At 36.2% G+C, this 27,087-nt stretch overlaps 2 protein-coding genes across 2 annotated transcripts; both read left to right on the forward strand.

The window, feature by feature from the left end:
* Positions 1–4,178: 4,178 nt before the first annotated feature.
* Positions 4,179–26,831, forward strand: LOC106657510 (torso-like protein). Its single transcript, XM_014379078.2, has 4 exons — positions 4,179–4,547; positions 16,521–16,898; positions 22,604–22,945; positions 24,817–26,831. The coding sequence occupies exons 2-4, from the start codon at positions 16,590–16,592 to the stop codon at positions 25,213–25,215; spliced, it is 1,050 nt and encodes a 349-aa protein (XP_014234564.1). The 5' UTR covers positions 4,179–4,547; positions 16,521–16,589; the 3' UTR covers positions 25,216–26,831.
* On the forward strand, positions 17,278–22,479 carry LOC106657506. The gene is made up of 3 exons (XM_014379062.2): positions 17,278–17,462; positions 17,830–17,893; positions 17,970–22,479. The coding sequence occupies exons 2-3, from the start codon at positions 17,886–17,888 to the stop codon at positions 22,318–22,320; spliced, it is 4,359 nt and encodes a 1,452-aa protein (XP_014234548.1). The 5' UTR covers positions 17,278–17,462; positions 17,830–17,885; the 3' UTR covers positions 22,321–22,479.
* Positions 26,832–27,087: the final 256 nt, after the last annotated feature.

The following is a 27,087-nucleotide window of genomic DNA, read 5'->3' on the forward strand; positions in this document are numbered from 1 at the left end:
CAAGAGTCATTGAAATGATCGAACTCAACGTAGTTCGTAGGCATTATGATGCGTATTATATAGATGGGATATTTTTTAATGCTTTTCCAACCAGACAATGATGCTTCCCGACTGAAAATTTACGTTTCATTAAATCTAAAAAACACGTCTTCTCCTCTCTAGCTCTAAGTTTTCGACGTGCGAGCTGCGAGCATTGTCATTCTATTCATAATCTCTCGTTTCCTCGTGAAGACCCAGCACCCCATAGACACATTATTCGATGTTACACATCCCTTTACGTTAAATATTCTTACTTGTTCCGCGTTATATATATGCGCGGTATACATTTCCGTATATTATTTATTAGGACGGAATGGATCACACTGTATTACGCGTTGTACTTGTCATTGTGGCTTTGCAATGGAGATTAGAAAGGCCGCAATTCATAAACTCTATAATATTATGCCCTATGATAGGCTGCCACTACTAATAACGTCTAATAATCGGTCTCGCACTTTGCACCAGCGAACTTGTACAGAGGCGACGTTTTGGTGGCTTTCGTACAATAGACGATAGTAGAGAGAGAGAGAGAGAGAGAGAGAGAGAGAGAGCGAGAACGACACTAACTGACTATAATACATTCAACTATGTGTGCAGTATTGACTGATGCGTGCGCTGTATACACATTGGAACAGGGGAACTTCACTTTGCACCAGCGAAAAAGCAAGGGTAGCGACCCCCGCAGCGTCAGCGGATTCGCCACGGCCAGCTGTGTGGCACCTCCACACTTTTCTTCTCTTCTCCAAGTTCTTTTTTTTCCACTATTCAATTTTTCATTTTAGTATTTTTTTCTCTCGCACCGTCACACTCTTTTATCGTCATGGAAGAATCTTTATAATCGATCGGCTATTTTCTTTTGTCACGCTCTCATGTATTGTCATTGAGCTCACTATCTACAGAGCGGACGGTCTGTTGACAGACTATCAAAACATATAATAACTGAGTAATGTGCAAGTTGAATATGCAAAATCATTTAATCTGTGCTACGAAGCGCCGAGCTCCAATTTTTTATGTACATTCACTTATGATTCAGCACGTGAACTAATCACAATCATCATTGATTTAATGACATCTAGTAATGACTAATGTTTTGATATGATTTTACATTTTTATGAGCTGTGTATAAGAATCGAAAGCAATTAAAAAAGCTTATGCAATTTTTCATCTAATTTATGTACTACCGTCATCTTATTCCAATATGCTGTAAGATTAAAAATTTGATACATTAAGAAATGAAATTTTTTCGTTTACAATGAACTTCAACTATCTTTTTTGCTCCACTCGTTAAATTTACTATAAAACTTGCAAAAGAAAATTTTTGTGATATTTTTATTTTTGATGTAATGGAAAAAATTTAGGCCAAATAAATCATTACAATTGACATTTTTCTTAATTTTATGCTATCTCGTGTTTATTTTTATTGCACGATACATTGGTACATTTACACGATACAAAATAATCATTTAAAAGGTTTTAATATACGTTACCATTAATTAATTTTTTAGCGGTTTCACTGTTACCATTAAGTTATAAATATAAGGTGCATTTAAAATAGCCTGAAAATAACAATCGAATTGTTTTAAAACATTTAGACTAGTTTTCAACCAATTTCAATCCAATAATGCAACTTCAAGCCTTTACCACTAGATGGCAAATATTTTTATCAATAAATCTGCAAGTGGCAAAGTAAAAATAATTGTATAAATTAATCGATGATTCTATGAATCAATTAATAGAGAAGTTCCCTTGAATCAATTAAGTTGTAGAAAAAATCAAACCAAAAGTGTCAAACCGAAAAGGTCAGTTCAGAAGTTAGGTATACACTTCTTTCGTTTCAAATGTAACGAACACGTATTTTTATAAAAGTGCTGGACACTAAAGTCAACTCCTTAACTTGCTTATTAGTTGACTTACTTATGACTCAAGTCGAAACGAAATAAAGTATATCTACTGTCGAAAAAGCAACTTTTTTCAAAATACAATTGAAAAATTAACGAGGACAAAACGCGACTTGAAAAGTACTAGATAAAAAAACTATTGATAGTATATTTAGATGGTATATGCCCCATTTATACAACCAAATAATGTTCATTAAAAACTTGGAACATAATGTGTCCATAAAATATTGAAAAAAGGTTTCAGTTATGGTTAGTATGTGTCAAGTTCTAATGGTTCTCTCAAGTCCAAAAACTTTTTCGTTCGCCAAAAACTAGCCAGGAAATTTTAAGCATTTCTATTAGACTTTCGAAAAAATTCTTTAAAGTATAAAAATATATTTAGAAATAGTCAGTAGCATTCTTCCATGTAACGCCATCTATCATATATTTTGTAAACCATATATTTTAAATTATAATTAATGTTTAAAACCTATTTTAATCTAAAATTGTTTATACAAACAAACAAAAAGTTTGAAATAACATTTTCTTAATAATAATAAAACTTCATTTCTTCAGCTTTACATTCTTTTTCAAGTTTCACTCTGTTAATCTGTAAAGAAAGTAAGTAAATCTATAATTTAATGTATTTTTTATTTCATTCAACATTCATTTAATCATTGGTTTTTTATCGAGAATAGATTTCTTTGATGATAATAGACTACAATGATTGTTCATGATATTGCTTTATAAATTCAAACTTTTTTATCTCACAAATAAATATTTCTCAATCAATTTTATAAAAGCTACAGAAGTTATCGAAAGTTGATTCCTGCTTTATCGATCAAAAATATATTCATATTAATGTATCATAACGGTAGATGTAACTTTACCATCAGCAGCTACAGTATCATATAACTTCCATAGTATGATATTTTCATGCGTTTATTTTTTATTTTTAAATTACATTATATTTAAAAAAAAAAAGTAAGAATAAACTTTTGAATGTTCCGTTCTAGATTATAAAATAAGTCTTTTGATTATTTATATATTTTTTGTAAATTAAAACGATAAAGTTTTATAAATGTTACTAATAAACTTTAAAGTATTCAAGCCAGTGTACTTAAAGAATTAATATTTATTAGATAAATTTGAACATTCAAGATCAGGTTTTTGGTGCAAATATTTAATTATTATTCTTAATTTTATATCATTTTAAAAGTTTCGTATTTCTTTGAGATTCCGATTATCTCGAGTCATACACCATTGTTTTTGCATATGTAAACAATTTCAATATTTATTATACAATACGTTATAATAATTCATATATATGTCTACTGTTAAATGCTACTAATACGTATTGATGGTCACAAATACTATTTATCAAAGATGATAACTTAATTCATTTGGAATAATTTTTATGAATTCAAGATACTTGTTTAATGTGAAATTTTATGAATAACAAGATTATTACAAGTCTACAACATTTGTAATTTCCATGGAGTTTTACCTCGTCATCATCATCATCATCATCATCATCATAATTATTTTTACACAACCTATAGATGATATCAATTCCAATTCTGCATCGGTAAGTAAGCCACTTCAATATCATTTTTTGATATTATTTATGTTTTGTACACATTACAATTGAATATTAATGATATACTTTTTATAAATGAACATTTATAATATATTCTGCTCGCAAAACGATCAAAGATGTCTGAATTATTGAAAAAATTGCGATGATAAGCATGTCGTTTTTTATGTTCTTTATTTTAAAGAGATTTTTTAAATGTTGCTTACGTTACTAATGTTCTGAATATATTTATATTTAATGAACACCAAAAATAAAATGACATGTTAAAAGTTTTAACATAAAAAAGAGAAAACTTCAATTTGAAGACTTCTTAAGTATTGTAAAATTATTTTGCTAAAAAAACAATTCACAACGGAAACTTTCGATAGTCGAAATCGTAAATTCTGAATCTCCGTAGCTCGATCAGCTGGAGTTACTGTGCAAAAAACGACTGCTAACTACAGCACATCGTACTTGGTAGCAGATACAGAGTGCGCTCAACCGATTTGATTGCGTGCGCTCCGCGTACTGAGGCAACGTCAGCCTAAGTAGCGGAGAACATGTATATAATACGCACACGGATAGCACCGCGAGTAGCTGACGACTCGCCGGGTACTACTACAACACTACTCGCCGAGCGATGTATATTGGCGCGCGCTCGGCTGGCATTCAGTCCGGCACTAAGAGCCGGTCCGTTCGGTCGCTGGTTCGCGCCGCTTACCGCCCACGGTTTGCCGCACACTCGCAAAAATTTCGATAGGACGCGATCGATGCCTCTCTGTTTTCGTTTATATTTATATTTGACCGTGTGTATATGTGTGTCGGGAATTGTGCGAGGAAAAAATCGACGATCGCCTCGGCTGTGTGAATAGTGTATTTATATTTGTGTCGATGCAGCTGTTGCGGCTTTGAGCTTCATCGCCAAATAAAATCACACATTTCAAAATCAAGTGGCATCGATGCAGACGATCTTCGGTACATTGTGATCCGCAGAGGCGATGAATTCAAAAGTACAATTCCGAGTCATGTGACAATTGAAATATCATTGAATTTAGGTACGCCACACGTATTCATGCACCTATTTAAGCGCTTCAATATGATCGCTTCAATTATACATAAACGACATTTTTGCGGTGTATAGATATCCATCTGTTGCCGTCAACAAGATTACCGATTAGATCAGTATATCGTTTTCAATTCGGCTTTTGAGTGCGATTTATTGGAGCTTGTAATTGAAACAATTAATTCTCAACTTCTTTACATTCGCATCAGTTATGTGGGCATTGTTTTCTTTTTTACTGAGTTATTATAAATTAATGATTTTAAATGTGTTAGTAGAGTAGAAGACAAACCCAATGCATTGTAGTTTTAATTTTCAATGATTTTAAATCACTACCTTTCCTTTTGAATGGATAGAATTCTTTGATTTGTGAGTGATGTTATATTATCGTTGATACAAAGGAAATCACTTATGATAATTTTGATACATGACAGTGTTTTATCGCATTTTCATTGTATGTGTATTTAAAGAGGGCAAGTAATTCAATCAAAATTATCTTTTCGTAATCAAGTTAGTAAATGTAGACGTGATATTAAAAAAAATGATTCGTTGATAAAAGTTATCCCTCTACGAGACATCAAAAAAAGAGTTTACATGCCTACAAATATAAAAATATTCCATGCTAGTTCATTTTTGTCTTTTCTAATTAAACTACAAAAACACATTCAAATGATTATACTTTCGATCAACACGTGTGCCGATTGCAGTACGAATCGTGGTCGCAGCAGCAACATAACAGCCGCGCTCCCACCCTTGCTCTGTCCTTGATAGATCTCACATCTCTCGTATATGTACATAACGAAGTCACTCTCTCGCGTGTAATGACCTTAGCGAGCGTTTAAATGCTACTGTGCTCGCTCACGCGGTGTCACAGGTGGCGCATTATTACGAAACTCATCAGAGTCGTGGCCCGTTATAATTGATTTTCATCGCATTGCATCTCTCCGTATAATTCGGCTCGCGCACGGAAGCGTCGATTTTAATAGTTTTTCGAGCGAGGCAGCGAACTCCGGAGATTCGTATGTAGCGCGCAGCGCGCGATTGTCAAAAATTATTATTCAACTGCGCTCGGTTGCTCGCTCATACTTTTCGAGTCCCCAGAGTACCGAGCGTCGTCGTCGCTTCTGCGACAACTGACCCTCTCGGCTGTGCAAATGTTACATTTCCTTTTCGGCTATACCAAAAGGCCTCCTCGGTTTTCGTTTAACGATGGTATTATATGCACATTATAGCTCACTGCTTCCTGCTGCGAATATATATACGGACGATGTATAGCTTTGTACGTGCGCTTTTTGGACCTCAATGCCGCGACAGAGCCTCGAGAGTCCCGAGAAAGAGAGAAAGGGAGTAAAAGAGAGAGAGGCAGAGATGCGCTACTGTAGTATGGTATGTTAATGACACGATCATGAAGCGTTTGCGCTTCGCTGAAACAAGCGCGTGAGCGTGACTGATATTATGCCATCGCGCGAGCGCTGACGAAGATATTAAGAGCAGCACCCTGCGCACTTTGTAATTTGCAATTCACACCGTATAATAAAGATACTATCGAAAAGTGATGACTTTTCAATGCATCAGCCCCTTCAAACTCTCCGTGTTTGCGCCAGTACGTAACAGGCGAAATAGATGCCCGGAGGGGCTCGATTTTCTCTCTGCATTACCTGCCATATAATGCACTTAATTAGAACAAATTCCCGAGCTTATATATTTATTCGCAATGAGCTATATATTTCACTAATTGATTATATATTATAAAATGCTGCTTTTTCTCTGCAATTACATAATACCTTTTGGTAATTTAACGATTTGAATGAAAAAGAGCGTTTTCAACGCCTCGGCAAAACTATATCACGTGAAAATTCTCATCAACGACTTCGTATTATATGGAAAAAAACGCGAATACGTTTCCGAGCCACTAATTTCAATACAATATATTGTCCTCGCTGGGGTCTAGCCTCTTTGCGGTATATCGTCCTAGTTCTCATTCAATATTATGATATTAATTTTCACCGTAATTGTGAAAAATGGTAATTATTTTCAAATAGTATTTACGTAACATACAATAACGTAACATAAATACAAAAATTTCGATGAAAAATTGCCTTGCGAACTGTAAATCTTTTTTTTCTAACTACACTGTATTTTTAACAAAAGCTACATTTAATTGCGGATACGCAGCTTCATACTCTCAGACTATGCAAGGGAAACAATTTATTTCAGAATAATGTCAAGTTTAAGGTGCATATGATAATTTTCATCATCACAATCCGTGACGATGTTATTTTTTTCAAACAATAATTCAAACAATAGAGATAGACTTCCGATTAGAATTATTAAATTTGAACTAAATATGAAGAAAAAATAGTAAATGCATTTTTTCGATATACTCAAGCACTGCTGCAGTTGTAGAATCTCAGTAGCAAGAAAAAAAAACGAATTACGGGATTGCGTTTGATATCGACACGCCAGTTGCTAACAGCGCGTGGCTGTTTCAATACCAAAAAGATTAAACGGCATTAATAATTATAGGCGCAGCAGCAAAAAAATTGCAAGCGCTGCACGTGCCTCGGCTTTGGCTTTTGTCAACATCGTGTGGTGCACATTATTTGCCAAAGATTCATGTCACGCAACCGAAAACACAATTTTTTATTATAGCCACTTTTACGATCGGCGCGCGTTAGTCACATCGAGAGAGCTCAATTATTCAGCTCGTGCAATTACAAAGAAGAAAATTATTCAAGGATAGCCTCGGTTATCGTGTGTAAGTGATATTTCAAGACGATTATTCCGATGCGTCAAGAAAAACGTTCTCCTTCTCTCTCGAAGGTTTAAGCGCTACGTTAATCTTGATGATGTTTCCTCCATTGTTATAAAAATCGCCCGGTTGCTGTGAACGCGGCCTGCTTATTCAGTCTTCAAAGTTTTACCCTCGTTATGCATAATAGCAAAAGAAATGTTCTGAATAGAGGATTATGAAGAGTTACTACATAAAAACACAGCTGTCGTTGTGCTTTTAAACAAGTTGTATTGCCATAGTGAGATCGGTCTCGGTGGATTCATAATACTATAAACGGACAATAGTATAAAAGATCCAAAGACATTAACAATGGACCACTTACACTTTTATGCCTGTAAAAGTGCCATCAAAATTAAAAGATGAATAAAAAAGGTCCAAGTCCAGACGATACGGGACGCGGCGCCAACCTATGTGGAGCTTGCGCGATCCGAAAAATCAGCATTATTATTCCACTCGTCGTGAAATTTCGCCGTACATTCGTACACATAGCGAGCCATGGGCCCCGGTCATCGTTCATGGAAACGCTTCGAGCATTGCGCCTGTCCGTCGAGGAGGAGAGCTAGCCGCTACACATTTATACTTATGTACTATAGTATACATATTTATAAGTATGTGCGTACGAAAGTGCCTAGTGCCGACGTGTAAAATTGCAATTTCCGTTTGCCACTATACTGCCACCTCCGCAGTTCACTCGCTCGCTCTCTCACTCTCTCTCTCTCTCTTACTCTCATCCGGCAACACTCGCCGCAGCGGCAGCAGCAGCGACATTATATTCCAGCGTGTCGCCGCCGCCACCGCGACTCTTTGCGCGCGGCATTATAACAATGCGTTTTATAATCGCGCGCATACAAGCGACCTGGTCTTTTTCCCACAGACTTTACTTCTTGAGCGCTGCGACGTCGTCGTCGTCGTCGTCATCGTCATCGTCGTCGTCGTTGTGACTCCCGCCCCGCATATTGTTTCACCAATTACCAACAAACTCTGCAATTAGTAGTCCGGCCCTGCGCATTTTTTCCATCTTTTTTCATATTCCATTTTCTCCGATATGCTTTGTTGGCGCTTTTCGTTGAAGCATTGTCTCCTTCATCGAGCCGACTGCTGCGCGGCTCATTTTCACACGTACGAGAAGCTCGCGATATTATTCCGAGTAGGCTTCGTTTAACGACTTTGAGAAAGATCGGAGCTAATTTTCTCGCTTGCTGATGTAGCAGAGTAATACTTGATTGTAAAGAAAGAGACGATTGCAGCAATGAAATAACCGATCTTTTAATGTACATTTTCATTGAATGTAAAGTTCAATAATTTTTATGATGGCGCCCACTATTTCCATTAAATATTAAATTTAATATAGCATTATAAACATGGGCTTACGTTCATTGAATTTGAGTGAACTAGATTAAAAATGCTTAGTACTTACAAGCACTAAATCAAATTATTAGCCTACATTCATAGTTTAAAATCTAAATTTGGCGATCAATTTATCTTCAATCGATTGAAAATCGATTCTTTCTTTGAAGCAAATCAAATGCTGTGTTTAACAATTTTAAGTTCGCGAAAAATTTTTCCTAGTTCAAATTGTGAAAGTGCAGAAATACCAAACTCATGTCAATAATTAACACAATGGCTCAAAAAAAAAAGAATACAGTAACTTATACAAATCCTATTCATTTTGTTTGTAAAACTTTGGGAAAAGTGACATTCGTTTGACCGGAAATGAGCTCGATTATCACCCTATTTTGTACCTGAAAATGAGTACACAGTCTAGAAAGTTATTTTATCAATTTGCTAAAAACGTATTTGCGTAAATATTGCTTCATTGCTACATGTATTGAAAATCATGAATGGCACGTGATAAACGTTATTCTTATTCAATTTATAAATGAAAAATTGTATCTCACAATTCATAAATTAATCAAATCATAGCCTCCGCATTTTAAATATCATACTGTGTATGATAGATATCATACTGCGTATAATATTCTTCATTTTTTATTGAATAACAATTTATTTTCATTTCATTATTCGTAATTTATACTTGCCATAAAAATGTTCTTGTTGTTTACAAAAGGCACTTGAGAAGTAGTAAAATCAAACAAATAAAATATTAGTAATTAAATTGAAAAATGATAGTTCGGTGAAAACATTATTTCAGCGTGAATGTATACGATCGAGACAATTCAATTATTCCATTTAATAAAAATGCATACGAATTTACTTCTTTTAATTTAAAAATTATGTTTGTTTTAATAAAAATATTAATGACAAGGTTGATTTTTTTCAAAAACAATGTTATCCTCTTGTTACATTAAAAATAAAAATTGTGAGCTTATTTTTAACAAAAATTTATACGATCATTTCTCATTTATTTAGCGATAAGCTTTATACGTAACCTTCTTGGTGTAGCTCCTTCATCGTTTTCAACTCGTTAAAGATAATTTTTTACAACCTCGATTTTCAAAGGATTTCTTCAGGAAAAGTATATGAATACATGATGGTTCAAGGTCCTTGGTATTACACATTAGACTATTCAGAAGGTTGAGGTAAAATAATTCTTTCAAGTTCTATTTCTTCGAAATTCGCTATATTTTTCCACATTAGTATTTATACAGATGTTATTTTTTGCATTAGTGGCTCATTTGTTTCTTTACAAGAGTTCCATTTTATCATCCTGTATTTTAATTTTGACAGCAGATAAAATAATCTTATTAGAAACCTTGGCATAACAGCTGTAGAACTTAATCGTTAAGAGTATTTGTTTTCTTTCTCTATAAGCATAATAGACTTTATTCACTCCCTGCCAAAATTTCACAATCATTTCATTGTATTAGTAAAATATCGATCTTTCATTGAATTTCTGGGAATCATGGAATCTAACTACAATTTGAAATAAGTATTTTATATGAAATTTTTTTTGGCGTATAGATGTAATTTAAAAAAAAAATACACTCATTACGCGTACTTGAGTTCAGCGATAGCAATGACGGCGTAATGCACAAAAGAGTAAACAACAAAAACTTGCACGACCTTAACCTTGATCGTGGAAAAAATCACACCCGTCAAAAGTCGAATACAGATGCTAAATGATACATTAACAGGTGTCAAACAGTATATTTGGCTTTAGTCAGGTGAATGAATTATTTGCACTTTTCAGCGAGCGAACATCGCGCAGTGAGTCGAGTCAGCAGCAGCGACGAGGGTAATAAATCGTCGAGCCTCGCGATAATACATAATAATTGTTTCATTATTTTCCATAATGTGTATAAGAAGCTCGTCTCGTCTCTTAATCTACGTAAAGAGTTGCATGCGTAATAAAATCGAGCTCGCACAGACGTACCCCAATATAAATGAGTGATAAGCGAAGTAGTTAATATTGTGTTTATGTACGGTCGATGGCTCGCTCGCGCGCGCACGTGCCTGGCCAGCCGCCGCGTATTACATCAGTCATTTTCATGCTCGAGTTAGCTGTTAGAAGTATATACACGTAAAGCGGCTCTCGCGCTCTCTGTTTGTCTATCTCACCTTTCGCTCGCTTACTTCGCGCTCGCTCGTGCCTATATATGCATAACAGCGCGCGTATCATACATATAGGTATACCACGACGCGCTTACACCTTCCCAATAGACCGTAAGAAAGTGAAAACGCGCGTCTTTCTCGTGCCGTGCAGCTGGCTGCAGATGCACGCGGCTCTCCATCGGAGGCAGTTTGCGTAGTCATGGCTCAACGCGAATCGTGAGCAGCGTAAGGTCGATATAATAACCGAACGCGCAGGCCGCGAGGTTAGCAACTTGTTCGCGATTGCGTGCAAAATTTATTTTATGTCTTGGCCCATATAGCTGCTGCTGCTGCTGCTACTACTTTACGTGCTTGTACTCTATATATAACTGCTGCCCGCGAATGCAGTAGACGCGCTCGCTCGAGTCCGCGACTCTTACGTTAATACAACTTTTGAGCTAGTGAGGCAGCTACCGTTGATGGCACAATTATATCTGTGACTCTTTTGGAAGAGTTACGATTGTTATAATTACCAAGGTTAAGATACAAATATTCAATTAGGAAAAATAAATATTTTTACTAATAATGGAAGATGTAAAATTAAAGATGATCGATGTGTATTTGCTATGAAAGTAACTTTAAACATGTGTGATTCCCACCTTATCCATAAATAAAAGTGAGCTAAGCTTTTTTTTGTCAAAACCCTGCCGCAAACGCAATTTTCGAAAGTATACCGAAACGTTTTTCTCTGAACGCATGAAGTTTTTTTTCTTTTTGTTTCCCGCTCGGATGGGTATCTGTTTCACAATTGGTTTTTTTTTGTTTCTCTTCCAACTCGAACAGCTTTGAAATATCAAAACACGCGTGCAATTATATAAGTCTCACCAGCAGTTATTGGAAAAGTAAAAACGAAACAAAAAGGTTTGCTTACTGCTTTTGCAGTTGGTAAAGTTCATTCGGGTACGAGTGCACAAATATGACAGAAGTAATAATTCAAGTTAGAGGAAAGCGAGGCGTGATGGCCAGATTTTTATTTTTTCATTATTATTTCTACAATAATCGGGTAAACTTGAAATCAATGGGTTTCATCTTAAAGAGGTAAATTTGAAGATTATAAAACAATTTCAAATAGTATTTGACGATATATCATTCAGATAACTGTTAGTTATTTCAGGCTTGATCAAATTACACATGTAGGATAATAAGCCATAGTATCTCTTATATATTTTTTGTAAATCAAGCAATTGGTTTCATAGAAAGTTTTACAGCTTCTGACTAATAATCCTCTATGTTGAAAAAATGATTACAACCGCATAATAATGTATCGTGTCAGTGTTTTAGTTATACGCTGAATTGTTTATTTGTAAAATTATATCTATTGTTAAATCATATATTTATTCATAATGTGCCACTTTGCGACCGTGACACTTCCTTGCCCATTGTTTCAAAGTGTATCTGCACAAATAATTTATTTTTGGTGTCACAAACGCAACGCAAACATTGATTTGATTAAAGTTTGACAAATAGGTTGCAACCGCAGCATGACTTTTCTATCTCAATTTAAAGCTTAAAGTGGGATAATTCGTAAAACTTGTTTCTAACGCAACGCAGCCACTGCAATCGGCACTACCGCCAAAGAATTTCGCATGATTAGCGCATTTCTAACATCTGTTAACAGATGCTTACCAAAGATTCTAAACTCAAAAGTAAATAGAAATAGAGCTTGCGCAGTCTTTTGAATAAATTTTGCTTCAGCCGCGGAGCATCTCGCGGCAGCTGCAGTTCATTGACCCGGGGCTCTTCAAAAGAGCTCGCTCGTTTGGCCCACTGTAAGCGCGATAGTCATACACACACGAATACGTATTACAAGAGTGTGTTACTTAGTAGATAGACAGCGCGTTCAGCACTCAGTTTAATTTTTTGAAAAGTTTCGCGGAGCTATATATTACGAGTAGTTTTATTCACGTTTTTTTGTTAAACGGTCTCTTAGGCTGCGCTCTTTCATCAGAAGAAGCGTAGATAATACATAGTTTCAGTCAACGGAGCGCAGCCGCTGTTACCGCCGCCACCGCCACTGCACTGGTGTACAGCATATCGTAATTTTCGCGAGCGATCGCAGGCCGTAAAATAAAATCGTTATAATACTCTGCGACGACCGTGTGCCTCTCTCGCCGACACGAACCACTTAGACGCACACAAGACTGTGCAATTACGTTTGTGCGTATTCGCGTTTTAAAAGGTCAGTGGGATATGCCCGACGACGACGACGGCTGATGACTTGTCTCGTCGTGGCTGAATGCTGCTGCAGTTTTCTTCGCGATGCGCTGCAGTTCACGCAACGACGCCGCGCGGTAATGAAACAATTGAGCGAAACGACTACCACGAATGTTTTCAGCTCGTATAATTTTCACTCCAGTCGAGATGCGACAATGCAAACGTGTCGACGAGGTACTTAAATAGAGTACGTAGCGTACATCAAACTGCATCTCTTTTCTGTTATAAAGATATCAATTCCGTAAAATTGCTGATTTACAAAGCGATCGTCTGGTGATTCAAGAGTAGACTCATAATCGGAAAATTGAGACGCAGTGTTGTGCTTCTTTATTAACAAAACTTAATAATACTAAAATAGGATTGTCCATGTTTAATATGAATAATACAGCAATTCAAAATAACTCGAGTTATATCAAAAAATTATTTCTATTTCTGGAAAATAAAAATAAAAAGTTACTCATAATAAAATACTTCAAATATTATCTGGAATATCTTATTTTTAAATAAATTCCTCTGAGAAGTTGATTCACCCTGTTCGGGATGGTTCACCAGTTTCTTTCGAAGCGTTAAAAAAGTTAATTGTACCCTGCCGATTGCGTGACTCCAAGTATCACTCTTTGTATATAATTTTCTCAACTTCAGAACGAAAACTTACACTTTCATATTCTCTTACTTTATACAGTAATTAATTTTCAATTATATATCTTTTATTCTCACTAACATTGATAATATTTCATTTTGAGCGTATTGCTTTTGCTTTCGTTCATATTTGAAAAAAAAAATTTAATTACAAATTTGCTGTTGCATTGTTTTATTATTCGTTATGATTGCAGACGTGCAATCACGTAGAATTTTATTTTCATCCTATCATCTTAGAATGGCGAGCATTCCAAAAACGCAGCAGCGCACTTGTTTACTTCAATTTTGTTTTTGAAAATTTTCTGTCGCATTACGAAAAAACTCGTTATTTTTTTTATTACATTTGTAAGTTAGCTTTAGATAATTCCTGTAACATTACCAGTAGTAATGACATTTACGGTCATACTGAAAATAATTAAAAATTTAAAAATAACCTGTTTCAAATTAAAAAATCTATCAAGTATAAACAAAGTTAAACAAAAATCATCCCGAGTAATTAGCTAGCAGAAAATTATTAATACATCGAACTCCTAACGACTTTTTAACTGATTCACTTTTATGCACTCTGCTGTACGAGTGTATGGAGATCATTCAACCGTACGAATTTCATAAAGAGCAATAACAATTACTTTTACGCTTGGTAGACCTTGACATAGATGAGTGAGTGTCATTTGTTATAATAAATGGTCATTCGAATGAGATGTTATCTCGCGCGAGCTTGGAATCAGAACCAACGTATTAACACTTTTCTCTTAGTTGCACAATCCATATTCAAACACTAGTTTTTTATCCTATGGTTTTTGCTTGATCGGAAGATCATGAATTATTGAGCTACAATTTTTAAATGATATTATTACTTACTAAGCAATTCTGGAAGTACCTTGTCTATGTGCTTGTCATTTGATTATTAGTCTCGTGAGTGCATAATCATCTATTTTGCATTAAATAGCGTACTTTGAGTGGGTACCTACCCGTGAAATAAGTCAGCGACCGTGTGACACAAACTACGAAATGATTCAACGGGCAAAAATTTGAAGATCTCGATTTTTCATGGTTACGCGAAGCATTCGTGTGCATTGAAAATCTGTTGCCACACGTATTCGTACAAATGAATAAAAAAATTATCTTCTGTGTACAACATCTGTCCAGAAATTTTTTTGTATTCGACGGTGCGCAGTGCAGGTTTATTTGACTCTAACGCTTAGCATACTTTTTTTTTATTTACAACTGATATGAATCTCGTTACCGCGAGTATATTTCATATTATTTTTGTACCTACCAGATTAACTGCTACAAGTTCAATAACGTAAGTCTCGATTTTCAGCAGATAAAATATTTACATTGACATATTTACATAAGGTTTGTTTAATAACATGCTGTAAAAATAGTTGAAAGAATTTATGTGTCATTTCTCGTTTTATCTCACGAATTATACAACGAGTACTGCATTATTATTATTATGTAATGAAAAAACGATGTTCAACTTTTGTAAATAAGCGATCAATTTTATGTAAATGACGAATGTTGGTGCTTCGATAAAAAATATTTTTTTTCAATGTATAATTATATAATAAATTGGAAGTGTTCTCTTGGTTTCAAGTTTCCTTCGCTTATATTATCAAATACAATGTAATGCATTATATTGAGATTAACGAACTAAGATTTTGCATGCGTTTTAACATTTAAACTTTTTTAAACGAAACTTGTGTTAAATTTGATATTCAATTTTATGTACATTAGATATAAATTTAACAAAATGATATCTTACATAAAATCAGATTTATAGTCACCGAAATGATTTGACATTTGGCACTAATCCAGAATGAAAATTAACAAACTGCAAGTTATTCACAAACTCGAGAAATTACTAATTGTCACGTGAACATACATTCTAATATAAATCAAAGATCAGTACATTGACCCATATTTTCATCAGCTGACTTTCTAGGAACCACTAACAAATAGATATTTTTACTACCCTTGAACGCGCTTATATCATCAAAGAATTATTTAGATTTCTTTGTATTACAAACAAAAACAGTATTTTCCGTTCTATTCAATTGAACAAACCAAACTCGTAGGATTGTTACAAAACTAAAAATTGGCACTGCACATGAATTCAACTCAGTTACGTAAGTAAGCGCTCTGATGTAGAATCACGCATAATTACCGATTCATTTTCTCTCTATGAATGATTCGAGCAATAGCTTCTGCAGCGCTAATGAACGAATTGCACATACATATCCTTTGCTAATAAGCTACAGCTGTGGATAAGTCAATATTAATTCACAAGACAAGAAAGAGAGAAATATATAGGCGGCAAAATAATGTATATATTGCAGAGAAGAGCCAACGGCTGCAGGTAAAAAGTCTTGCGTGCATATATTTGTAAGCTGCAGTGTAAAGATTTTTTGCGGAGCTCGTTGATTTTTGAGCCTAATTATAACGCAAGAGTTGAGCGAGACGCGCGTTGTCCTTGGTGGCAGCATAGCTTTTCACTTCGCTTTTTATCATTTATTAAAAGATGGGGAAAAAATCTTCAAGTAATATATGTTGTAGCAATAATACCAGAAATGTTTGAATACCTATAATGAATCATTAATCTGATCACTTGGATGCTTAATCGTTACCGATTCGAAAAAAACATTAATCTTTGCCGAGTTATCGTTTAAATGGAAAATAAAAACCAACGTGTTTGCGTAAAAGTATTCAGCGTCTTCTGTAACGAATATTTTTGCAACAATTTGAACAATGAATTTCGGATTGCAGGTGACGAAAAAAATTGAAAAGGTGGCGCAGGAAGGAATTCCGCGCGGGTACAGAAACAGCTAAGCGACGATGTGGTGGCCGGGTCAGCTGGTACTGCTGCTGGCGTTGCTGTCGTCCCGCTGGCAGACGGCGCTCACCCAGACCTCGCAAAATCCTCGCCTCGGAGCCGCCGTCAACGTGTTCAGCCGTTACGGCTACCTCAGCATCAGTCTGCGCGTAGTGCCGCGCAACGATACCGACTCCTGGATATTTCGTGAGCCAACTCTGGACGTCTTCCAGAATCCTCAATCGGCGCCGCCCAAGCAGAGCAAGGCGGCCATGGTGTTCGACGGCGATTTCCACATGGAGTTCTGCGACAACGTTAGGCAATTGCTACAGGTGAGTCGACACATTTTGCTTCCTCGACGAGGAGAGCTTGAGCTGGAATATATAATACACTTCGACCGGTATGAGAGCGCAAGTATTTTAATTTTCATTTGAAAAATTTTGGATTTTTTGGATATGCTCGAATGCAACTAAAAATATGACAGTTGCTCGGTAATCAGATGTGAAATTGCTGATTGTATAACATTTTTCAAGGCTATGAAGACGAAATTGTTTGATTGTAAAGTTGATAAATAAACGTGTTAATCGTGTGACACGTATTCGGATATGAACTGATTAAACCACGAGATATGTAAAATTCAAAACAAACGGCAAGTTCTTCGACCCTCGATTCGTCGTATTTTCGTTTGAATTCATCTATAATACTTCTCAAACAGTTGTCATCGCTCGTAAGTAGATCATGTTGTGAACTATGAAAATCGTTAAATCTGAGGGTAGTGAAGCAATAAAAATTTCATATTTTACACAAAAAGTGTTGATAATTGATAATAGTTTTGTTTAATCGTATTGCAAAAATTTGTTACAATCAAAAGTAATCATCAGTTATTTGAAAATATAGTAAGTTTCATTGTGCCATTTTTATTTGTATAACGCACTTAAAAATCTTTCTTTTGATTGAAACCAAATCAATTATGCTCGCATCATTTGTAGATTTATTATAAATTGCTTATAAATCATTTTACAATTTTTAAACTGATAGAAAGTCTACATAAGGAATCTGTTAAAATAAGATCGATAGAAAATATTTTCAAATGATAAAGCAATGCTGCCTAATCACTGTTTTAGAAGTTACTGCATAATAAATACTAATTTTTTAACGATTTGATATAGCATCCACTTATTGGTTTCAATCATAGGAATTTTAAATGTTCGTATCATAGACATATTACAAAATAAAGTAAACAGATATGATCTTAATTTTTAGAGTTTTCATTGCTTTCATTATCTCGGTACCCCAAGTGGAGTACGATTAAGAACAATATGGATCGGTAAAAAAAATAATATTCTACTCAAATAATTTCAACTTTTATTCATCCTTTTAAGAAACCTAAATTAATATTTTAGAAAAGAGCACTGTTTGATTTGTCATCGCGAGGTAGAATCGCCTGAATTTCTGGGCGTAAAATTGGAGGCAAATGGCATTAATGCTTTGATAAGAGAAAGTGAAAAAAAGCGAGATCTCCTATACGAATATCTTACTGACGTGCAGGAAGGCTACGTACACAGACATTGCAAGTCGGATTATTTGAATGAAACAAGGTTGTTCTTGGCTGTGCAAGCTGCAAAGTCTAGAAGGCACAATAAACGGATCCTACAAGCACAAAAATTTGATTTTAAAAATTATTGTTTTTTTTGCAATGGAGTTATAAATGATGGTAAAGAATCTCTTATCTTAACCATAGATTCCCTAGAGATGCTAGAAGTCTACGCGGCTCAAGTAAATCTCGAACAACAAAATGAATATTTTGACACAATTAAGATACGTCTCTCAACATTACTAACGAAGGATGAAAAATACTTCGAAAAAAATCCAGTGTTTATCCATTGGAGGTGTTTACAAATATTTTACAAGTACCGCCCTCCCGATGCCGCAGGTGTAAAAACTGGAGCTGCAACAGATTTTTTTTCTTTTTGTGTATACTACCTAGAGAAAAATACCCACAGGTGTCAATTTAGTTTACAGACTATTTTAGATGCGTACTCGATGAGGTACGAATTAAAATCTGTCCAACCATACTTTCTCAAAACCAGCCAACGTTTGCAAGAGTATTATAACAAAGAAATAGTCATCTGCGATGAGGATTCTCCAGACTGCGTTGTAAATTTCAAAAACAGTGTAGAAAAGAATGATGTATTAAAATTATTGAATCTCCCTCGGGATTTGTTAAACAAAAGAGATGAAATTATAAAGTTGGCGGCTCACTTCATACTCGAAGATATAAGAGCGGAGAAGTATGGAACAGATTGTAAACCTATTAACATGAACTTGATGAGAGTAGAGAAAGATCTTCCCAATAGTTTGCGCATCTTCTTCAATACCTTGATTACCACTTACAAGAAAGACGTGCCAAATCAGGAGCAACAAAATTTACTGCTCAACAAAATGACCACTATAGGCCATATACTTATATCTGCAGTACGGCCGGAGTCGTACGCATCGTCTCTTTTGCTTGCGATTTCTACCATGTTGGAAAAAAATTTGCCACCTCAAGAGCTAATCACGCGTCTTCATAATATTGGACTCTGTGCATCGTACACTGACATGGTTGATTTTCAAGATCGCTTATATAAAGCCGACGTCTTCAGATATGATCAACAAAGTCAGGTTCAATTCGTATTTGATGATTTTGATTCCCTGAATCTAGCGCCAGGATCTTCGTACATGAGTGGTATCATGTGCGTAAAACCTACACCGCCCATTTCTATGACAGAAGACGTAGAATTTGATGCCAAAGAAATACAGTCGCTTCCTCTTTCTAATACAATGAATTACGAATTTAATAATAAGATACAAGTTGAGGATTTGAAAAAAATGGATTATATTGGAGTGCCGATAAGTATTAAGAGCACAGATTTGTTATGGTTTCTCAATAAAAGTGAGGAACCAAATTATATCGGCTGGCATGCCTTTAAAAGCGCTTGCTTCGACTCGAAGACTAACTCCGAACTTACCAAAGTGTATTCATTTCCTTTTGTCAAAATGTCACGGTTTCCTCAAGAAACTATCTTAACTCTCTTGACCGAAGCGAGACGAAGAACAAATTTGAACGGGCAATCAAAATGCTTTGTAACCTTTCAACCTCGTCGATACGTTCAAGCTATGGAAATTATAGCTGGTATTGATCCTAAAAAGGATCCTCTTAACTTGCGCTCGATCACAGTAAATTTGGGAACTCACCAGATCTTAAAATCCTTTCTTAAAGTTATAGGCACTGTAATGAAGAATTCTGGTTTGAGAGAAGCCCTCTTAACGATAAATAAAGAGGAAGAAACTGATAACATTTTGCAAGGAAAAGACTTTTCTCGGGCAATTAGAGCCCATTCCATGATTCAGCTGGTGATTGCGCACAAAATAATGACGCACGAAAATTTAGATGACGAAGAAAAAAAAATGTTGAAAAAAGCCAGAAAGCTGTACGCAAATAGCGATGAAGAAGTCCCTTACTTTGAACATATACTAAGAAAGCCCATGAAAAAGTTCATGGCCAAGCTCGAGTCGTACAGTAACGATTCCGAGACGGGCAAACTCTGGATACAGTATTTCAAATTAGTCCTTTTGATGAAAAGATTCATCGAAGCCGAGCGCGAGGGACATTTCAGAAAGAAAATCGAAGCTTTGTTCTGGATTACTCCGACTCTCTATGCCACTGGTCACCTCGAATGCGCGAAAGCCACTCACTTGTTCGTGCAGACTATGCTCCAGAGTAGACGTGACAGCGAGAGACAATTATTCGATAAGGCATATTATCAATTCAACAAACTGAAGCGCGGCTATGCATATTGGTCGGGTGTAGCGCCCGACAGATTACTCGAACTAACGCTCAAACAAGCTATACAGATGTCGAAAAAAGTTTTTCTCGAGGAGTCAATGACCAGCTTTGACGAAAGAACCGACGAAATATTTGGCCAAATAAAATTGCTGGAGCTGCTCCACGAGACACAGCTATTTTGTGGCATCAAATTCGAGGAAATGATCGACTGTCAAAATCCGCAGTATCCAGAAGATTCTTTTGATATTGAAAAATTGAAGGACTTCTTTGATCGTTGTAATATTTTTATCAAAGGCTGTGCTATTGTGAACATACATAGTAGCCAAGTTTATTTTGGAAGTAACATTAATGATGTCATAAATGTTGGAAAAAAAGCCATGAAGAAAATACTAATTAATACGTTTGACGAATTACCAACGGACCAAAATGTTCGTCATAATTCAATGTTAGATAAGTCGAAAAAAACCTTGGCATGCTTTCCTCAGCAAATTCATAAACGTTTCAAGCTTATGAAAACTGTGCCTCGTTCCATTGCAAAAAAGCTCACTACCTACGAACTTGCGCCCGTGCCTTTAGCCCTGTTCGATATAAATTACATGCACAGAGCCAATCCGACCGAGTTTTACGATAATTTCCTACCTAACACATACCTGACAACGGAACAATCGCGACAGGCAACGAATATCATCGATGGTGAGTATCTTCTTTGGAAGGTCGAATGGGTGCCCGGTGCAACGGTGGGACAGATAATAGAGGCCTACGCCGACTACTTGATGAAAAATTTCAGCGAAAAACCAACGATTGTATTTTCTAAACATCCAAAAAACAATTCGAATGCAGAACTTATGTCGGTAATCTATTATCGTCAGCAACAACTTGACAATGGAAAAGAAATATTAAATTTACAAGATTACATCGATGAAATATGTCCATTACCGAAGCATGAATTTTTGAAATGCGAGAAAAATAAAACACAGTTAATCAAGATGATGTACAAAGATCTGGAAGAGAAAGAATTAGCCCAGGTAAAATTCGCTTCCGATGACATCCACTTTGAGATGGTTCAGACTGCGATAGTTTATGCTCGCACAAATAAACCAAGACCGATACTTTTAGTTGGGAACGATATCGATATATTAGTAATTTTGGTTCAACTTGGAACTAATTTTGATACAGACGATCTCGCGTACATTTACTTCAAAAGAGAGAAGAAAGGAGCATCCTTGTTCTACAACCACAAATGTTTGAAAAACGAGAAACTAAACGAGATAATTGCGTTTGTGCACATATTTACTGGCTGCTCTACTACGTCAGCTTTTTACAAAAAGTCAAAAAATAAACTTGTGCGGGTATTTTCGATCAACAAATTGAAGAAGCTGGCCGCTCCATTTTACAAAGAAACGACGAACAAGGACGAGTTGTACGACGCCGCTTACACCCTCATCATCGGCATCTACGGCAACGAGGCCGAACTGTATCTGCGCGAAAAGATGCCCCACGATTTCTCGCTGAACGAGCTGCGCTACCTGATGTTTTGCAGAAACAACGTTCTCAAGACGGGTGCTTTCGAAGAGTTGCCACCAACGGAAGGCGCCGCCAAACAGCACGCCCTCCGGACCTATTCCCAATTGCGAAAATGGATTTACCCCGAAGTCGAACCGATCAATTGGGGATGGACCTCATGCAACGGTATGTTGGTGCCGGACATGACGGAGGAACTTTTGATTCCCATTGACTTGCCCATGCTGATCGCTTGTCACTGCGAAGATGGCTGCTCGAGCGACGAATGCATCTGCGTAAAAGGTGGTGTCTTCTGTTGCTTCCTCTGCCCGCCATGTCAACGGAAACTTTGCGCAAACACAAATCCCGATTTCGTAGATTCCGATGGCGCGGTTCAAGATTTTGATCAGGATGCAGATGATTAGTATTTTTGAAAGGAACCGAAAATAGGAAATACTTTTATTGTAAAAATAAATGTTAATAAATGTTTGTACTATTAGGTTATCTGAAAATCTATATGATGTAATTTGTAAATAATTTTTTTACATAAGTTAATGAAATTTTTGGCGTAGACATATTAATAAATTATTGACAAACTTGATATCAATGCTTTTTTATAATTACATTTTACCTACATGAAAATATTTGGAATAAATTGTATTTTTAAATTAAATCTTATAATATGTCTCTCTCTGATAAAACACACAGGCCTACTTCCGAGACTTCACGTTCGAGCGTCTGGACAGACCGTGGCGAGCGTTCACCGGCAGCTGGTCAAGGGCGGCCATAGCCCGCCACCTGGGCATCAACGCGTCCTTCATTACGGGCGACCACTGCTACGTGCTGGTGAGGGTGTCGCGTTTCCGCGAGTCCAAGAGGCTCGCCGCTCTCGGGGCCGACGACGGGCCCGGCGGTCTGCTGCTCGACGAGGCCGTCGCCAAGGAGGCCGAGAGCGTCACCGTCGGCGATCAGGCCAGCGTGCTGCGCTTCGTGAAAAATTTCGGCTCGCACTACATCGCCAGCTACGTGACCGGCAACTCGCTCTTCCAGGTAAGCATCGCGCGCGACTTTCCGATATCTGGTTGAGGATCGGATATACGCTGTATGCGCTGTATCAATTGGCGTAGAAAGCCGACGAATCGCTTCATTAGCGGCTAGCTGGTCGGCCACTGCAGCGAGTGAGACTTTTCTGAGATTATTAGGGAATGCGGATGATCAAAGTCTAGACGCGATCGCTCGAAATCGGTGTCTCTATTCTCGTTGTTCCTCTTTTTTCCTTTTTTTTGTATTCGCTCAGAGTCGTGGAATGTAACGTTGCTGCTACACACTCGCGACTGCCATTCTCAGCTACCTTGAAATTTCGAAAATCGCCTTTTTAGTTATCGCTGTTGCGAAAGCTAGCTACACTGCTGCTGCTACTGCTGCTGCTGAATACGTCAATCGAAACGAGTAAAGTTTTTCGCTCGTCATATAAAAGAGCCTGCGGTTTACTGATCTTTTTACTCATCCTGTATCGATCAAAAAACTTCCATTAAATAACAAATATACATGTCACCAATAATCCACTAAAAAATCGTGTGGTTTTACGCCAATGATTCCGAATGAAGAGTCGTAAGATCGATAGTGCTTGATTACATACGGAGAATCATCGACGTTTACACCGAGATGACGTAAATTTTAATTTTTCAAAATAATAAGTCGTAAACAGCATTAAACTAAATGAACATTAAATTTATGTACAATTTCGCGCGTCATTGTTTCACGCGTCAAAGCGTAAAAATACAACTAATTACAGCCCACACTTGCGGCATAGTAATCGTATACAAATTAACGATATTTTCTAACGCTCGAAATTCAAAGGGGTAGAGCTTTTTTTCAAAATTTGATATAAGCGCGCCTCACGGCGTGCACGATATACTATTATTTATACGTGTTATAGTGTTATATGCTTAGCTTATATAGAGTGATAGTTTGCATCACCACTTTTGAAGCAGGCGAGCTGGAGATATTGCGTAACACGTTCTTTATACTGACTGCACAGCAGTTTGCTCGGGTCCGAAACGCTGCAAGGTAAATAAATACAACCAAAAGTCAGCGCTCGCCTTGAATATTTATGCCCGAGGTTCATTGGCTAATTTATTGTCTTCGCCAGCTCTCGTGCGGTGACAAAACTTCTTTATCCTCTCATATCATTATAAACATTATTATATACATTTAATGTAATCTTTCCGGATTGGTTTTCGTATGCTTTATTTATTTTCAATACCTAAGTAGTTAATTAACTTTATTTACGGTACGCCTGTAAAAAAAATAGTTGTTTCCGTTTTTTATTCTCAAATACGATAGAAAAATTGTCTTATTATTTGTTTAAAATTTACGCATTTTCTTGGAATTTCGAACGATAAAATTGGTGCAATACTATCATAAACAAAAGTCCAAAGTCGCATTGCCTCTCGATGAAAAGCGACGAACTAAATAATCAAGAGCATGCATCGGTCGTTTCCTGTTTAGTACATGCACAAAGTATGTTCATGCGCCAGTGTAATTGTTATAGAATCGCAACTACGAGTTCAGCATTATAAAGCAGGCCCCACTGTAATACGTATTAAGATATAAAAGTCATTAACGTGAAAAATCTCTTAATCGCGATAAATAAAATTCTATTGAACGAATGTGACACGCGTGAATCCTTTTTACGAAAGTTGTACCATGTCAAATCTTGTTTCTTGTCAGAGAAATAATGAATAAAAATAATAAAGTGATAAATTACTCGACGTTATAGGCTCTTAGTCGTAAATCGTTAATATTTCATCAGAGAATCCTCATATTTTTATAAAAATCGACTGTAGTTGAAGTAACAAATTTAAATGATTGATGATAAACCTATAAATTAATCAATATTTTTTGTTGTTAAACAACAGGTATTCGTATACCAGCCACAGGTGTATCAGCGAATAAAGGAGCGTCTAAAGAGTCGAGGGGTCTCGGATCTGTCGAGCTTGGAACTGAGCAATTACTTTTCGCCCTGGTACGCAGAGCACATCGGAAACATCCTATCGGCTTCAGGCAACCACTCTGTCGAGGCTTGGGCAGCGGAGCGTCTGAAGCTGAAGTACTACATCTTCACGTACGCCTCGTTGCTAAAGCTTCACGGGGACGCAAATCTGCTGCGCCAGCTCGACGGTCTGCTGGGCAACGAGGCTCTGCTGCAGATGCAATTGAAGACACTCGCGCCCCTGTTCAAGGAGCCCAAGCGCCGCCAGTGGTTCCAGGAGGTCATCGACAACTACTTCAAGCTCTGGGAGGTCAATATGCGATAGTGCCAACGACGATTTGCGCGAAACGATGAACGTAAATAATAGCGATCTCGTCGTCGTCGCTCCGTGCACTGATACACAAGTATCACCGCAAGCGCGCGATAGTATCGGAAAAAGTACCACCGACATCCATCGTGTACACGTACAGCTGGTGACTTTATAGACTCGGAAAGCTGTGTGTGCCGAGTACGCACGGGTGCCAGCGAGATAACGAGATATATATATAGAACAGGAGCGGAGAGTAGTTATAGTGAGTGAAAGCCGTGTGTAGCTAGCAGTGACAATTGAAAATTCAAAGAAAACATGTATGAGTGTGCGTGAGTGTGTGTGTTCGTGTGTGTGTGTCAGTGCGTAGAATAGTGTCCGCATCGGGGCCGGTATTTGACGTCCGAGAGCAGTATCCGAGCCCAGTGGGAATGAACTTTGCGTGACTCTTTAACTGTGTAGAATATGTAATGCGTATCGTAATACGACAGAAGGACTGGAGTACTCGAGAGATCCTCGAGTAATATAAAAAACCCTTTAACGTACATAATTGTAAATTTTATCAAACTGTCAGTTGGGATAAACCAACTAGTCACGAATTGCAATGCAGAGGGCTCCAGTCTTAGACAAAGTATTAAACAAAATATAGGGAGCACATTTCCAATTCAGGGCTGACTCTTTTTAGATACATTTAAATAATTATATTTATGAATATAATAAATTTATAGATTATATACACATTTATATATAACGTTTACAATATACGCCTAGTTTAAGTAGGTTTAAATAAAGCTAATATTATTGTGTGCGACTCGTAAATAATAATTGTGCCAGTCAAGGGTAAAAAGATCGTAGATCGGTACACTTGAACGCCTTGAAATGTAACATGAAATCGGTTTTTTCTATAGTAGCGTATCTATATCATTCAACAATTAAAATTTGTTAATTGAATTGAACTTGGTGATACTTAGAACGCTTATTCGTTGGATTCTGTTAGTTTCTAAATTTCAGTCGGTACTGTACAATTATGAAAATAATCGATGCGCAATAAATGTGTGACCGTTCATATCGACACGAGTAATTCTGTTTAGATTTCTTAGTTATACATTTTTCTTCATACTTAGAATACAGTAAGTCACTTAACTGACTGATGAATTTTTTTATAAGTAGGCGTTTGATATTCCTATTATCATGAGCTATTTTATAATGTTTACATTTAATTTTCGAGATATATTTTTCTTTAACAGAAAATGGTGTGCGAGTATAGGATATTAATTTAATTCTGTTTTTGAATAAGTGTTTAACTTCGGTTTGTCAAATTACCCATTTTTGTAGGCACTGAATTTAAATGAATAATGTTTCACAGTAGATATTTTAGAGTGATGTTTATCATAGCCTGTATTTCATAAATTATAATATCAAATAGTTATTTATTGTGATAAGTTGTACGTAAAGACTCGAAATTAAAAAAAATATATTTTTGCGATAATTCCGGTACCCTCAGGTTCAATTGTTGAAGTGAAAATCATGTGAATACCTTTCGTGATATAATTAAGTATGAAAGTGATTTAATATTCTGTTTTTATAGAGTGAATTGCATAATCACAAAATATACGCGTAAAATCCCATTTACTGTTAATTTTAAAATACATATCAGCATAATTTATGAATAAGATGCAAATCTTGAATAAAAACTTGATAAAAAGTGTTTGCGCAATAAATTTATTAGAATGTCGCTCGGGCGCATTTTATACATTTTATTACATTTGATGTAATTAAAATTTATTTAATTTATTCAAAATATAAAGTGATATTTCTAATTTTAAATAATACAAGACTCCACTTTTATAAGTTTCACATTTTGTCATCTTGTCATAATTTGTGTAAAAT

Source organism: Trichogramma pretiosum, unplaced genomic scaffold, assembly GCF_000599845.2.
Source record: "Trichogramma pretiosum strain Unisexual culture from Peru unplaced genomic scaffold, Tpre_2.0 scaffold1, whole genome shotgun sequence".
NCBI classification, from domain to species: Eukaryota; Metazoa; Arthropoda; class Insecta; order Hymenoptera; family Trichogrammatidae; genus Trichogramma; species Trichogramma pretiosum.